Source organism: Macaca fascicularis, chromosome 3, assembly GCF_037993035.2.
Source record: "Macaca fascicularis isolate 582-1 chromosome 3, T2T-MFA8v1.1".
NCBI lineage: Eukaryota > Metazoa > Chordata > Mammalia > Primates > Cercopithecidae > Macaca > Macaca fascicularis.
Window position 1 is genome coordinate 48,046,505 of NC_088377.1, and position 15,783 is coordinate 48,062,287.

Below are 15,783 nucleotides of genomic sequence, written 5' to 3' on the forward strand. Positions count from 1 at the left end.
ACAGGAGCCCCTGGAGCATGGGACAACGGCTACGGCAGGCAAGCAGCACACGTACCAGTCATCTTTTATTTGGAGGTTAATTCCCATTAGGACATGAAAGGATTCAGCAACAATGGAGATTGTGTTCCTCACGGAGGGGCTCAGGCCAAGGTCATGGGGTCGGGGGTGGTGCACAGTGTGTCCTCTTCAGTGGTATTTGCGGAGCCGCTCGTGCTCTGAAGTCAGGAAGGCAAGATGGTAAGTATCTTACAAGGTTACAGTGAAGGCACGGCATGACAGGAAGCAGGCTGAGATCACACAAAGCCTTCCTGAGAATTCCCTTCAGAGATGACCCACGACCCGCCTGCCGGTGTCTGCAGAATCAGCAGACCCAGGGGTCACAAAGACACCTCAGGAGCCAACTTGCCACCTGGCCAGCTGCTTTCTTTCCAGAAGGAATAGAGGGAACACCTGCTCAGACAAACAGCCCTGAGAACCCGTCCTTCAGAGACAGCACCGCCCTGGTGCAGCAGAGGGGGAGTGAGGTGGGGGTGGGGGGTGTACACGACACTGTCAGAAACAGTCTAGTCAGAGGACGTCAGCAACACTTCCTGCCAATCTCCCACCAGACAAGCTCCTCTCGAGCCTCAAAGCCGGAACAGCCCTGCTTTTCTGGGGTACCAGATTATCCCACTCAACTCATTTCTCTTTCTGCATTGGCTACTAGGAAGATTGAGCCAAATTTTCACAGAGCCTGCTGTATTTTAAAGAATGCTTCTAAGTATTCTCTTTACCCTGGCTTCATTGTGATTTTCCTGTGTTCTCGTCACAATTTTCTCATTCAAACAATATCCCACATACTGTACTCTGATAGGTCCCTCCAATTCTTTTAGGTGGAAACATAAGGGATTTACTAATGGTCTCTCAGCCTCAGAAGAAGGTGGGCTGCTGTCTCTAATGAAATCAGTCACCACCACCCTCTCTTGGGAAACTGAAGGCAAGATGCCGCAGAGGCACTCACTGAGATGCTTGTAGGAAATGCTGTAGTTGAAGAGCACGTAGCATGCCAGCACCATGGTAACCCCCGAGATGCTCCCCTTCTTCACGTTAATGTACTTGTTGTAGTACCGGTAGTAACCTGCAAACGCAAGAGGCGCTCATTGCCCTGCTGGGCTTCACATTTCAGTGAAGTTGAGCACACAGTTGAGTCTGGCTGACATTCAGGGACCCAGTCCTGCTCTGGCTGTTTAAGCCCCTCGCCCTGCATTCACTGGCTGATAAAGGTGATAAGCACAAATGCCAGTAAGGTCTCCAATCCCCATAGCCTAAACTATAAGCACATACCAGCTCCTGAACTAGGCCCACCTGGATTCCACCTCTCCCCTTTGGCCTTGATCTTGTAGCCTCCTGAGTAGCTGGGACTACAGGCACGCACCACCACACCCAGCTAATTTTTCTTGTGTGATTTTTTTATAGAGATGGGGTCTCTCCACATTGCCTAGGCTGGTCTAAAACTTGGCTCAAGCAATCCCCCCGCCTTGGCTTTTCGAAGTGCTGGGATTACAGGCATGGGCCACTGCACCCAGCCAAGATAGGCCATTTCAAATATTTGTCCTGGAAGTTCTGGCAGGGAGGTGAGCATCATATTATAGACTAATGCCCACTATGGTTCCAATTCATGTTCCTCTTAAAGAAGTCAGGATTTCTCTAAGAGGCAGACGTACTGATTCCAAGCAATAGGAAACACGTTCTTGGCTGCAATATCTCAGAGCCAGCCTTTGAAAGCGCCAATCAACCATGGAGGTCCAAGGCCTAGCCACCCCTCCCTGTCCTCTATATAACTTACTGCTTTCAGACAACAAGACCTTCGTCGCCCAAATTAATTCATGGCAAAAAGAGACCTGAAGACCCAGAGATTTGCTTTCATTTACACACATCCACAAGGCTCTGACCTCTTTGAAATGCTCCGAGAATGCCACTAGGGCTGAAGTCCCGCATCAAGATCCAGCTTGGCAGCTCCCCCAGTTTGACCTCCAGAAGTTTCTTGTCCTTCACTGGTACTGAAATGGAAGAGTGAGAAAAAATACCCACTGAATAATCTCCCAGTAACACACATGGCATCCTTTCCTGCCACTACTTCAACTATGCAACAACGGTGCATAATGCAATTACACAGAGGCTGCACATACAAAATATTACAAAGAAATGCGTCACATCAAGCCCACTATTTTAAGCCTGAGTCCACACAATAGCAGAACTGCTACAGCGTCAGCTTTATTAACCAACAGGACGTCTGAGTAACAGCTTGCTGGGAGTAACTCCAGAAAAGGGTCTTGAAGAAAGTAGTAACGTGGAGGACAGGAAAGACTACTGCAAAGCTAACATTTACTTGACATTATTAGCTTATTTCATCTTCACAGCAAGCAGTTCGTGCCTTTATCTTACAGGAGGGGAGGGGGGATAGACTCAGAGAGGTTGGGCCACGTGACCAAGGTCACACACACAACGTGGGGGCAGGACTGGCCCCCCACGTCCCTGAAGCCAATATGAGAGTGCCCTGTCCAACCCTGGGGATGCGTGCCTGGAGAACGTACTAGAGGGGATGTGGAAGGAGAGCGGCATGACGGTGGCCCCAAGTGTCTCACTCAGACTTGATGTACTTGTTTACTGGGGAAGGGCTTCAAAGAGCATCTGGGTTCACATAGCTGCCAGCCTCCCCAGATGGGCCAGCCCGAGCAAGTATAATGAAAGAAACCCAAGGAATTTCCACCTCCAGCATCCTGGGACCACGGACGCCAACAATTTCCAGAGATAAAAATAAGAGATTACACATTCCGAGAAGCAACTGACTTAGGAAAAACCACTCCAAATGACTGAACAGCCCCAGACCATATTCCAATGGGAGTCTGAGAACAAGGAATCAGAAGAATTCCTGGCTGACACTGCACTGTCCTCACATTTGGGCCCAGGAGGAGACCACGGAGGGCCAGGGAGTGGGTGGGCCTGTGGGTGTCAAGGAGATGCACTTAAGGAAGGAATGGTCTCCCCTGTTCTCCCTGCAAAGATTTTTTTTATTTATTTATTTATTTATTTATTTATTTATTTATTTATTTATGTATTTATTTTTAAGAGACAGGGTCTCGCTCCATTACCCAGGCTGGAGTGCAGTGGTTATGCACAGGTGTGATCACAGCTCACTGCAGCCTCACTGAGCTTCCTGGACTGAAGTGATCCTCCTGCCTCAACCTCCTGAACAGCTGGGACTACAGGTGTGTGCCACCACACCCAGCTAATGATCAGTTTTAAAAAGCTTTTAGCAGGTGTCCTATTGAGGGCAAAGAGTCTAGGACCACGGTGCCTTCTCAAAGATAACCACAAGAGGAGCCAGATTAAATCATTCCAAGGATTTCTTCTCCATTTTGGGATCAAAGGAAAGACTAAGGCTCTGTCAGGACCAGCCTCAAGAGTCTGCTGAGGGAGGCCGGGCACAGTGGTTCACACTGTAATCCCAGCACTTTGGGAGGCCAAGGCAGGCAGATCACCTGACGTCAGGAGTTTGAGACCAGCCTGGCCAACACAGTGAAACTGCACCATGAGATCGCGCCACTGCACTTGCCCAGGCTGGAGTGCAGTGGCACAATCTTGGCTCACTGCAACCTCCACCTCCTGGTTCTAGCGATTCTCCTGTCTCAGCCTTCTGAGTAGCGGGGACTACAGGCATGAGCCATGACACACAGCTAATTTTGTATTTTTAGTAGAGATGGGGTTTCACCATGTTGGCCAGGCTGGTCTCGAACTCCTGACCTCAGGCAATCTGCCCGCCTCGGCCTCCCAAAGTGCTAGGATTACAGGCGTGAGCCACCACACGAAGTCAGAAAACTCACTTCCTGATCCAGTGAAGCCATTTTTTCACATTTACATAAACTATGCAGGCATATTCTGCATCTCATAACCATGTTCAGAGGCTGGCATGGAGTCTGGCACATCACAGGAGAAAAAAGCCAACAATTCACAACTTGTTTTTCTCCCTAGTTCTATCTCTGTATTATGAAGACAAGGGTGTTTCCTTAAAACCTGGCCGGGCGCGGTGGCTCAAGCCTGTAATCCCAGCACTTTGGGAGGCCGAGACGGGCGGATCACGAGGTCAGGAGATCGAGCCCTTCCTGGCTAACACGGTGAAACCCCGTCTCTACTAAAAAATACAAAAAACTAGCCGGGCGAGGTGGCGGGCGCCTGTAGTCCCAGCTACACGGGAGGCTGAGGCAGGAGAATGGCGTAAACCCGGGAGGTGGAGCTTGCAGTGAGCTGAGATCTGGCCACTGCACTCCAGCCTGGGAGACAGAGCAAGACTCCGTTTCAAAAACAAAACAAAACAAAACAAAACAAAACAAAAAAACCTAACACATTTGGGGCTGGGCGCGGTGGCTCACGCCTATAATCCCAGCACTTTGGGAGGCCGAGGCAAGAGGACCACGAGGTCAGGAAATCAAAGACCATCCTGGCTAACATGGTGAAACCTCATCGCTACTTAAAAAAAAAACAAAAAAATCAGCCAGGCGTGGTGGCAGGTGCCTGTAGTCCCAGCTACTCAGGAGGCTGAGGCAGGAGAATGGCGTGAACCTGGGAAGTGGAGCTTGCAGTGAGCGGAGATCCTGCTACTGCACTCCAGCCTGGGCAACAGAGCGAGACTCTGTCTCAAAAAACAAAACAAAACAAAACAAAAGCAAATCTAATACATTTGGCCGGGCGCGGCAGCTCACGCCTGTAATCCCAGCACTGTGGGAGGCCAAGGCGAGCAGATCACGAGGTCAAGAGTTCAAGTCCAGCCTGGCCAACATAGTAAAACCTCGTCTCTACTAAAAATACAAATATTAGCTGGGCGTGGTGGCACATGCCTGTAGTCCCACTTACTCGGGAGGCTGAGGCAGGAGAATTGCTTAAACCTGGGAGGTAGAGGTTGCAGTGAGCCGAGATCGCACCACTGCAAGCGACTATCCAGTTCATCCCAGATGCATCTATACTTATTCCACGAATTTCTCTTTTACTGGAAGGCAGAGGAAGGCCTCAGTCCTTGGTTGCCCTATTCAAATTCCCACCCCCACTCTACACACCCCACTCCTCTGCAGCACTGAAGCTTCCATCTGCAATCACTGGCTCACGTAAAGAGAGAGAGTAGAGTTCAGAGGCAGAGCAGACCCTGGGGTCAGGTTTCTGGGTTTAGTGCCATTTTGTAGGTGTGTGCCCTTGGGCAAGGTACTACTCCTTCTCAGTTTCCTCCTTTGTGAAATCCTTGGTACTTGGCCCTCAGTACTATGTAAATGAGAACTATTACCACCTTTCTGCCTGATTATGAGCTACCTGAAGATGGGAATATCCCCACTTCTTGGTATACGACAGATTCTCAGTAATGGTTGTAGAACCACCACAGATCCTTGAGAGGAAGCATACTGTTCATTACTATGAAGCCACATGGAAATGACAGTCTCTCCTGAGTGCTAAATCCAGCCTGGGGATTGTCCAGAGAAGAAAGATTTTAGGCTTTGCAGGCCACATAAGGTCTCCATAGCATAGTCTATTTTATTTTTAAACAATCTTTTTAAAAACAGAAAACGGCCCAATGCAGTGGCTTATGCCAGCAATCCCAACACTTTGGCCGAGATGGGAGGATCGCTTGAGGCCAGGAGTTTGAGACCCCATCTCTATAATAAATAAATAAATAAAATAAAAACAAAAAACCATTCTGGGCCCAGCGTGGTGGCTCATGTCTGTAATATCAGCACTGTGGGAGGCCGAGGCGACCAGCCTAGCCAACATGGCAAAACCCCATCTCTACTAAAAACACAAAAATTAGTAGGGTATGGTGGCAGGCACCTGTAATCCTAGCTACTTGGGAGGCTGAGGCAGGAGAATCGCTTGAACCTGGGAGGTGGAGGTTGCAGTGAGCTGAGATCATGCCATTGCACTCCAGCCTGGGCGACAAAAGCAAGACTCTGTCTCAAAAAATAAATAAAAATAAAAAATAAAAACAAAAACAAAAAACCATTCTGAGCTCATGGCCAGACAAAAACAGGCCACAGGAAATCCAAATCACTGGCCATAGTTTGCCAACCTCTGATCTTATCTACTGCTGCTAATTCATATTTCCCACACTTTATGTGCTCATGAAATACTGTCTTTGTACTCTGGTGACAGACACCACCTAAAAGATCATCAATACAGTACCTAAGAGACATGGACTCCAATTTCTTCACTGGGGTGATGCTGAATAGGCCAGGCACGTGACTGGGGTGATGCTGAATAGGCCAGGCACGTGACCCTGCCTTAAGGTCACAAAGTAAAGGCTGGGATGACCAGCTCACACCAACTGAGTACTCACTGTGGGCCAGGCAGTGTTCCAAATGTCTTTCATGTACTAAATGGATTGATCCTTAGTCCAGAGCTCTTGACCACAGCCCTATGTTTAGACACAATGCCCCAGTGTTCGCTTTTCACAGGTTGTCTCCTTAACACAACTACCATGTATGACGAATATGCCCATTTTACTGAGGGGAAAACAGCTTCCCTCTCATCTTTTCTGAAGCCCTCTTCTTCAGGTTGAGATTAAGAATACAGAGGCCGGCTGGAGTCAGGAGTTCGAGACCAGCCTCACTAACATGGTGAAACCCCGTCTCTACTAAAAATACAAAAATTAGGCAGGTGTGGTGGCGCGCGCCTGTACATCCAGCTAGAGATCATGCCACTGCACTCCAGCCTGGACAACAAAGCAAGACTCCGTCTCAAAAAAAAATAATAAATAATACAGAGGTCAGGTGCGGTGGCTCACGCCTGTAATCCCAACACTTTGGGAGGCCAAGGCAGGTGAATCACTTGAGGTCAAGAGTTTGAGACCAGCCTGACCACCGTGGCGAAACTCCGTCTCTACTAAAAATACAAAAAAAAAAAAAAAAAAAAGAGCCGGGTGTAGTTATTGCTGCGTGCCTGTAATCCCTGCTACTCGGGAGGCTGAGGCAGCAGAATCACTTGAACCAGGGAGGCAGAGGTTGCAGTGAGTTGAGATCAGCCACTGCACTCCAGCCTGGACGACAGCGCCAGACTCCATGTCCAAAAAAAAAAAAAAAGAATATAGAAACTGCGCCAGGTGGACACGGTGGCTCACACCTGTAATCCCAGCACTTTGGGAGGCCAAGGTAGGTGGATCACCTGAGGTCAGCAGTTCGAGACCAGCCTGGCCAACATGGTGAAACCCCATCTGTACAAAAAACACAAAAATTAGCCGGGCATAGTGGCTGACGCCTGTAATCCCAGCTACTCCGGAGGCTGAGGCTGGAGAATCGCTTGAACTCAGGTTGCAGTGTCCCGAGATCGCATCATTGCACTCCACCCTGGGCAACAAGAGCGAAACTCCGTCTCAAAAAATAATAATAATAAAGAAAAATACAGAAACTGAGCTAAGACACACATGGGTTAATAAAAACTCTGCCACTATCAGGCTGTGTGACCTCAGAGAGGCCACACCACATCCCGAACGGTTATTTTCCTGATCTGTAAAATGGGATCAACTTTCCCAACAAGGACTTGCTGACAAGGCTACTATGGAGCATCTAGGACTAAAACACGGTTTAGCCCTATTTCAGAAACAAAAATCATGAGTGTGCACAGCTGGATGAATGTAGCGATTTGCATATGGGTGTCACTGAAAACCCATTTGACGGGCTGGTCATAAGCCCATCCTAGAGAATAAAGCTCATTTACCACGAAGCCTCAGTCAGGTTTGAATACTAGCTCAGCCCTCTCACGAGTTGTGACCTTGAACAGGTCACCCCACTTCTCTGAGCCTATTCAACACATACGCATCGAACCTTACATGGTATCAGGCACAGTCCTAGTCCTGAGCTCCCACTGGAACATTAAGCGTAAGCTTTGGAAAGAAGGGCAGAAGCTGCGCGTACCATTCAAGTGCAAAGCAACTGGGTCGCAGCGGGACAGGGAGGCGGCTATTTCTTAGCGGAAAGAGGGACGCAAGGCCCAAGGCGGCGCATTCCCAGGCCCAGAAGCGCGTGCCCCAGCTGCCTTCACCCTCCACGCCTAACCCGGTTGGCGCGGGCCCTGGGCAGCAGGAAGGCGCGGCTGGGCGGGCGGGAGGGGGTCGGGCAGCGTAATACCCTAAAGTAGGGTCTCGCGCGCCTCGAGGTCGTGGCGAAGTCCCCGAGCGAAGAGCAGGCAGCTCCGCAGGTTCCTTCTGTCCCAGTGCGGCTTTGGAGCGTGGACCCTGGCTCCTATTTCCACCACGGCATCCAAACAGCCTTACCCGGGGCCTGACACTCACCGACTGACGCCATCTTGGAGTCCTGGTGTCCGCTGTGCCTGGCCGCGCGAGGGTTGCGGGGTAGCAAATGCACGCTCTATCCGGGACCGTAGAGCAGAGGCTCACGGGAAGCAGGTCACAACTGCGCACACCCTGGAACTACTAGAGGGCCATGAAGCGAAGGGCGAGGTGCCTGGAAAGCAAAAATCCGAGGGTCCTGCAGTTAGAGAGAGGGGGCGTCTCAGCCTGGCCTCCCTACCTTAAAAGGGACAACAGGCGTGCACCAGCACGGCAGGCTAGGTTTTGTATTTTTAGTAGAGACAGGGTTTCACCATGTTGGTTAGGCTGGTCTCGAACTTCTGGCCTCAGGTGATCTCCCTCCGCCCCGCCTCGGCCTCCCAAAGTGCTGGGATTACAGGCGTGAGCCACCAAGCCCAGTCTATTTTTATTTTTATTTTTTACTTTTCAGACAGAGCGTTTACTTTTCAAACAGTGGCTTGATCATGGCTAACTGCAGCCTCGAACTCCCAGGGTCAAGCAATCCACCCACCTCAGCCTCCCAAGTAGCTAGGACTACAGGCGCACACCACCACTCCCAGCTTTTTTTTTTTTTTTTTTTTTTTTTTTTTTGGTGGAAACAGTGTGGTGGGGAGTGGGGGTAGAGGCTCTCTATTTTGCTCAGGCTGGTCTTGAACTCCTGGCCTCAAGCGTTCTTACTCCACCTGCGAAGTAGCTGGAACTACAGGTACACACCACCATGCCCAGCTAATTATATTCTGTAGAGAAGAGATCTCTCTATGTTGCCCAGACTGGCCTTAAACTCCTGGCCTCGAGCTTTCCTCCCACCTCGCCTCCTAAAGTACTGGAATTGCCAGCATGAACCACACTGCCCGGCCTACTTCAATTTTGATTTATTTTATTTTACTTATTTATTTATTTATTTGTTTATTAGACAGAGTCTCGGTCTGTTGCCCAGGCTGGAGTGCAGTGGTGTGACCTCTGCTCACCACAACCTCCCGGGTTCAAGCGATTCTCCTGCCTCAACCTCCGGAGTAGCTGGGATTACTGGCGCGCGCCACCACACCCGGCTATTTTTTGTATTTTTAGTAGAAACGGGGTTTCATTATGTTAGCCAGACTCCTCTGGAACTCCTGACCTCCTGATCCACCCGCTTCGGCTTCCCAAAGTGCTGGGATTACAAGTGTGAGACACTGCCCGCCGGGCTTCCGATTTTTTTTTTTTTTTTTTTTCTCTTCTTTTTTTTTTTTTTTTTTTTTTTTTGAGACGGAGTCTTGCTCAGTCGCCCAGGCTGGAGTGCAGTGGCACCATCTTGGCCCACTGCAGGCTCCGCCTCCCGGGTTCACGCCATTCTCCTGCCTCAGCCTCCCAAGTAGCTGGGACTACAGGCGCCCGCCACTACGCCCGGCTATATATATATATTTTTTTTTTTTGTATTTTTAGTAGAGACGGGGTTTCACCCTGTTAGCCAGGATGGTCTTGATCTCCTGACCTCGTAATCCGCCCATCTCGGCCTCCCAAAGTGCTGGGATTACAGGGTGAGCCACCGCGCCCGGCCTGGCCTCCGATTTTTAAAACAACCTCCAGAGCAGGTCTTGCAGTCACCACCACCCTGGTTCAGTTCATTCTGCTACATTTATTGTTTCAGAGGTGCCATTGTGGGGTTGGTCCATGTCTACTCCCCTTCTCCCCAGGCAGTGAAAATTACACATACAATTAGAGGTGTGTGGAAGCATGGCCAGCATCTCCAGTGGGAATCAAAAATGGTTAAAAAAAAACAACCCGGGTGCGGTGGTTCACGCATGTAATCCTAGCACTTTGGGAGGCAGAGGTGGGAGGATTACTTGAGGTCAGGAGTTTAAAACCAGCCTGGCCAACATGGTGAAAATAGGAAAAAAATTAGCTGAGCGCGGTGGCGGGTGCTGTAATCCCAGCTACTTGGGAGGCTGAGGCAGGAAAATCACTTGAACCCAGGAGGTGGAGGTTGCAGTTAGCGGAGGTCAAGCCACTGCCCTCCAGCTTGGGCGACAGAGCGAGACTCCGTCTGGGAAAAACAAAACAAAACAAACAAAAAACCAGGCTAGCCTCGGTGGTTCACGCCTGTAATCCCAGCACTTTGGGAGGCCAAGGTGCACAGATCACCTGAGGTCAGGAGTTCAAGACCAGCCTGGTCAACATGGTGAAACCTCATCTCTGCTAAAAATACAAAAAGTAGCCAAGCTTGGTGATGTGCGCCTGTCATTCCAGCTACTCCAGAGGCTGAGGGAGGAGAATTGCTTAAACCTGGGAGGCGGAGATTGCAGTGAGCAGAGATGGGGCCACTGCACTGCAGCCTGGGCGATGGAGTGAGAACTTGTCTCCAAACAAAGAAACCCCAGAGAATACAGTAGTGTAGCGCAGTCAGAGTGTTCTCAACGGTTCCATGCGCCCTTGAACTCTGTCTTCAAAAGTTTATTTCACTTGCTCCTTGCGGTGTGGTGCGTGTTGACCATCCACGGTATAATGCAGGTATAATGTAGTCTTAGGAGTTTATAACCCGCCTTGGGCTGCGTACCTAAGCAACTGAACCCCCAGGGAAAACCCTGCCCATTGCCCCAGGACCTATGTAACTTCCACTCCCCGGGGCTGGGGCAGATGGCCCGGCAGGAGGGATCAGGGATGGGGTCTACTGGACCCCAGGTGTCAGGTCCTCCGTGGGGCAGGAATTCGGCCTGGGGACCTTCCTGGTCCACCTAGGGAATCGTAAGTTTCACCGCGCTACTATGCTTTGTTTGACTTAGCGGTGCCAAGTCTGGCCTGAGGGTCTGACTTAAGGTCTGTTCTGGGAGGGGAGGGCGTAGAGGGCGGGCAGCGCGCGCCTTCTGCGGAGGTGCGAGAAGGGGACCTGGAAGACTACGAGGGACCGAAGAGACCTGACTGCACTGTGTCCAGGAAGAGGCAGCCTCCGGGTGCTGATGGACTTGAGGGCTGTGGGAGGGGAAGCTGAGGGGGCCGCTGTTCCGTGGGCCGCGCAGGAGAGCAGCGAAAGTCAGGAGTGGCCGGTGGCACCCGCGCCCCCGTCTTTTCCCCACGCCGGCACTGGACACTCGCGGGGACGCAGGAGCCGCCAGAGCCCAGGATCCGCACACTGGAATCCTGGAAGGCCCCGGGAAGAGGCCGGAGGGAAGCGACGCGATGCCCGATCCCCTGGGGCTGATGGAAGGGCTGAGGGCGCAGGAGCTGTGATTGTATACCTATAAATGCCAAGGTTTTAGTTAACGAACTGGGGTTGTTTCAGGGAAGGTGGGGGTGGGTTGGAGGGAGCAGATTATTCCAAATATACTTTTTTTTTTTTTTTTTTTTTTGAGGCGGAATCTTGCTCTGTCGCCCAGGCTGGAGTGCAGTGGCACGATCTCGGCTCACTGTACCTCCGCCTTCCAGGTTCAAGCGATTCTCCTGCCTCCCGAGTAGCTGGGATTACAAGCGCCCGCCACCACGCCTGGCTAATTTTTATATTTTTAGTAGAGATGGGGATTCACCATGTTGGCCAGGCTGGTCTCGAACTCCTGGCCTCAGGTGATCCGCCTAGCTTCCCAAAGTGCTGGGATTACAGGCGTAACCCACCGCTCCCGGCCTGAACATAGTACTCTTTCCTTGATCTGGCTCACGTGCAAATTCTTAGTGTTCCCCATGCAGAGGGCTGGGGAGAAGAAAATCCGATTCCCTCACAACACCGCCCCAGCCTTCTCCGCTAAACTGCGCTTTCTCATTTTCCACTGTGGCTTCCCATACGTTTCTCCTTAGGAGACTCCATAGCCTGAGGGAGGTGAATTTTCCCGAATGAGAAGAGGATTATTTACGAACCCCGTGGTGGCATCTGTTTCTATGCTGTTTCGTTTACTTTTACACTTCCCTCCGAATAGCTGCATTACAAAAGGGAAAGAACTCTTAGTCAATCCCAAACCATAATAAAAGGATAGTAAAAAAAACTATACTGGTCGCTACACCTGACAACTGCTGAAATAGGATCCATCTAAAACACAAAAAATTTATTCTTCCAAGACCTCGTGGCGCAACGGTAGCGCGTCTGACTCCAGATCAGAAGGTTGCGTGTTCAAATCACGTCGGGGTCAAACATATGATCATCCCTTTCTTTAGCCACCAGGAGTTATATAGACGTCTTGCCGCTAACTCTCAACCTTGGACACTGTATTTTCTGTTCTTTAGCCCTAAAGATTTCTTTGCGTAGGTACTTCAGCAGTGGACCAGCACCTTAGCTAAAGTGTGAGGAAAAATTCAGAGCCAATATTTAGGTTGTGCTGTTCACATCTGTAGCAGGATTTATCGGGACTGTGCTTCAGATAGTACATTCACAGGACTTCAGATAGGACCTTAAAACAGTGCAGGAGGAGCACTTTGGGAGGCTGAGGCGGGCGGATTGCTTGAGCCCAGGAGTTCAAGACCAGCCTGGGCAACGTAGCAAAACTGTCTCTCAAAAAAGCAAAACAAAACAACAAAAACAAAAATAACAACACCAGATGTGGTCGCACATACCTGTAGTCCCAGCTGTTGCTTAGGAGACTGAGGCGGGAGGATCCCTTGAGTGCGGGAGGTTGAGGCTGTAGTGAGCTATCATTGTGCCACTACACTCCAACCTGGGTGACAAGGTGAGACGCTGTCTCTAACTGAAAAAATAAATAAAACGGTTCAGAGCTCAGGAAACAGTTGCCTTCCCAATCCAAAAACTACCCGCCCACCCTGGAGGGGCTGCTGTCCTTGGAAAAGTGTTGGTGGTGCAGCCTGATCTCCAGCATTTGAAGTTCAAGCGCCACTAGGACAAAGCTTTATTCAAAACAAACGAGGAGGAAGTCAGTAGTCTTCCCCGAGCGGCTCCTACAGGACTGCGCTGGCCTGACCTGTCATCCGGCTCCCTCCCCACGTTTGTATTCCTGGAACGACCTGCTGGACTGAGTTCCTTGTCCTCTGCCTAGAGGTGGCCAGGCCTGACCTCACTGCTTTCCCTATGTTCAAATGTCTCGAACCTGGAGCACTGAGTGTTTCCGTTTTCTGTTAAAGCAAACAGGAGTCAGGCGGGATGGCTCATGCCCGTAATCCCAGAACTTTGGGAGGCCGAGATGGAAGGATCGCTTGAGCCCAGGAGTTCAAAACCAGTCTGGGCAACACGGCATGATCCCATCTCTTGTATTTTTAATTAATTAATTAATTAATTAAAGGATAGTAAAAAAAACTATACTGGTCACTACACCTGACAACTGCTGAAACAGGGTCCATCTAAAGCACAAAAAATTTATGTTTCCAAGACCTTGTGGCACAATGGTAGCGCATCTGACTCCAGATCAGAAGGTTGCGTGTTCAAATCACGTCAGGGTCACAGCTGTCGCCCAGGCTGGAGTACAATGGTAGAGTCTATTTACAGAGTCTCACTCTGTTGCCCAGGCTGGAGTACAATGGCACAGTTTATTTATTTATTTGTGAGACAGAGTCTCACTCTGTCTCCCAGGCTGGAGGACAATGGCACAATTTTGGCTCACTGAAGCCTCCCCCTCCTGGGTTCAAGCAATTCTCCTGCCTCAGCCTCCTGAGTAGCTGGGAGGACATACTCTTGCCACCATGTAATTTTTGTATTTTAGTTGAGACGGGGTTTCACCATGTTGACCAGGCTGGTCTCAAACTCCTGATCTCAAGTAATCTGCCTGCCTTGACCTCCCAAAGTGCTGGAATTACAGGCGTGAGCCACTGTGCTCGACCAACACACGTATGTTTATTGCAACACTATTTACAATAGCAAAGACATGGAACCAACCCAAATGCCCATCAATGGTGTACTGGATAAAGAAAATGTGGTACATACACATCATGGAATACTAAGCAGCCATTAAAAGGAATGAGATCTTGTCCTTTGCAGGGACATGGATGAAGCTGGATGTCATCAGCCTCAGCAAACTAACACAGGAACAGAAAACCAAACACAGCATGTTCTCATTCACAAGTGGGAGCTGAATACTGAGAATGCATGGACATAGAGAGGGTAACAACACACACCTGGGCCTGTTGGGGAGTCCCAGGTAACGGTAGGGAACTTAGAGCACAGGTCAATAGGTGCAGCAAACCACCATGGCACATGTAACAAACCTGCATGTTCTGCAGATGTGTCCTGTTTTGTTCTTTTTGAGACGGAGTCTTGCTCTGTCACCCAGCCTGGAGTGCAGTGGCTGGCCTGATCTCAGCTCACTGCAAGCTCCGCCTCCCGGGTTTATGCCATCCTCCTGCCTCAGCCTCCGGAGTAGCTGGAACTACAGGTGTCCGCCACCTTGCCCGGCTATTTTTTTTTTTTTTTTAGTAGAGACAGGGTTTCACCGTGTTAGCCAGGATGGTCTCAATCTCCTGACGTCGTGATCCGCCCCTCTCGGCCTCCCAAAGTGCTGGGATTACAGGCTTGAGCCACCGCGCCCGGCCTGTTTTGTTTTAGAAGAAGTAAAAAACAAACAAACTTGGGAGGCCCGAGGCAGGCTGATCACTTGAGGTCAGGAGTTCAAGACCAGCCTGGCCAACATGGTGAAACCCCATCTCTACTAAAAACACACACAAAAAAGTAGCCGGGCATGGTGGCGGGCGCCTGTAGCCCCAGCTACTAAGGACGCTGAGGCAGGAGAATGGCGTGAACCCGGGAGGAGGAGCTTGCAGTGAGCCGAGATTGCGCCACTGCACTCCAGCCTGGTCAACGAGGCCAGACTCCGTCTCAAAAAAAAAAAAAAAAAAAAAAAAAAGGAAAAATTAACTCCTTACTCACATTAAAATTGTATTTTGGGGGTAATTTACATAAGTCACACAATTATGCCTTTAATTAAAATCTAATATTCTTTTTTTTTTTTTTTTTGAGGTGGAGTCTCGCTCTGTCGCCCAGGCTGGAGTGCAGTGGCGGGATCTTGGCTCACTGCAAGCTCCGCCTCCCGAGTTCAAGTGATTCGCCTGCCTCAGCCTCCCAAGTAGCTGGGACTACAGGCGCGCGCCACCACGCCCTGCTAATTTTTTTGTATTTTTAGTACAGACGGGGTTTCACCATGTTGGCCAGGATGGTCTCAATCTCTTGACCTCGTGATCCGCCCGCCTCTGCCTCCCAAAGTGCTGGGATTACAGGCGTGAGCCACCGCGCCTGGCCCATTTTTCTTCCTTCCTCTGATAACCTTTCTCCCCTCCACAAACACACAGCCAAAGAAACGAATTGTGTCGCTCCTGAATCATAGAATAATTGTAAATTAATGTTGTGATTAAATAGGCGGGGCGGGGCCCTGTTCGTCACGTGACTCTCCGGGTGCTGTCTGCGGCCGTTGATTGGTCTGGGCGGGAGGGCGGCCGTCGATTGGTCCGGGCCCACTCGCGCGGGCGCCACTCTCTTTGTCTGACCAGAGAGTCGCGAAACCTCCGCGGTCCTAGAGGGGCCGCTGGCAGGGACGCTTCGCTCGGCGAGCGCAGGTGGAGCC

General features: G+C 50.4%; 1 protein-coding gene and 2 non-coding genes across 3 annotated transcripts; 2 read left to right on the forward strand and 1 right to left on the reverse strand.

Annotated features, from left to right (window-relative positions):
- Positions 1 to 47: 47 nt before the first annotated feature.
- ATP5MF (ATP synthase membrane subunit f) lies at positions 48 to 8,378 on the reverse strand. Its single transcript, XM_005549143.5, has 4 exons — positions 8,306 to 8,378; positions 1,932 to 2,039; positions 1,001 to 1,117; positions 48 to 215 (listed from the first exon to the last, which is right to left on the reverse strand). Exons 1-4 carry the CDS (start codon positions 8,316 to 8,318, stop codon positions 187 to 189), a joined length of 267 nt encoding a protein of 88 aa, XP_005549200.1. The 5' UTR covers positions 8,319 to 8,378; the 3' UTR covers positions 48 to 186.
- Positions 8,379 to 12,342: 3,964 nt separating this feature from the next.
- TRNAW-CCA (transfer RNA tryptophan (anticodon CCA)) lies at positions 12,343 to 12,414 on the forward strand. Its single transcript has one exon. It is a non-coding gene; the product is annotated as a tRNA-Trp (tRNA).
- Positions 12,415 to 13,601: 1,187 nt separating this feature from the next.
- Positions 13,602 to 13,673, forward strand: TRNAW-CCA (transfer RNA tryptophan (anticodon CCA)). Its single transcript has one exon. It is a non-coding gene; the product is annotated as a tRNA-Trp (tRNA).
- The last annotated feature ends 2,110 nt before the right edge of the window (positions 13,674 to 15,783 follow it).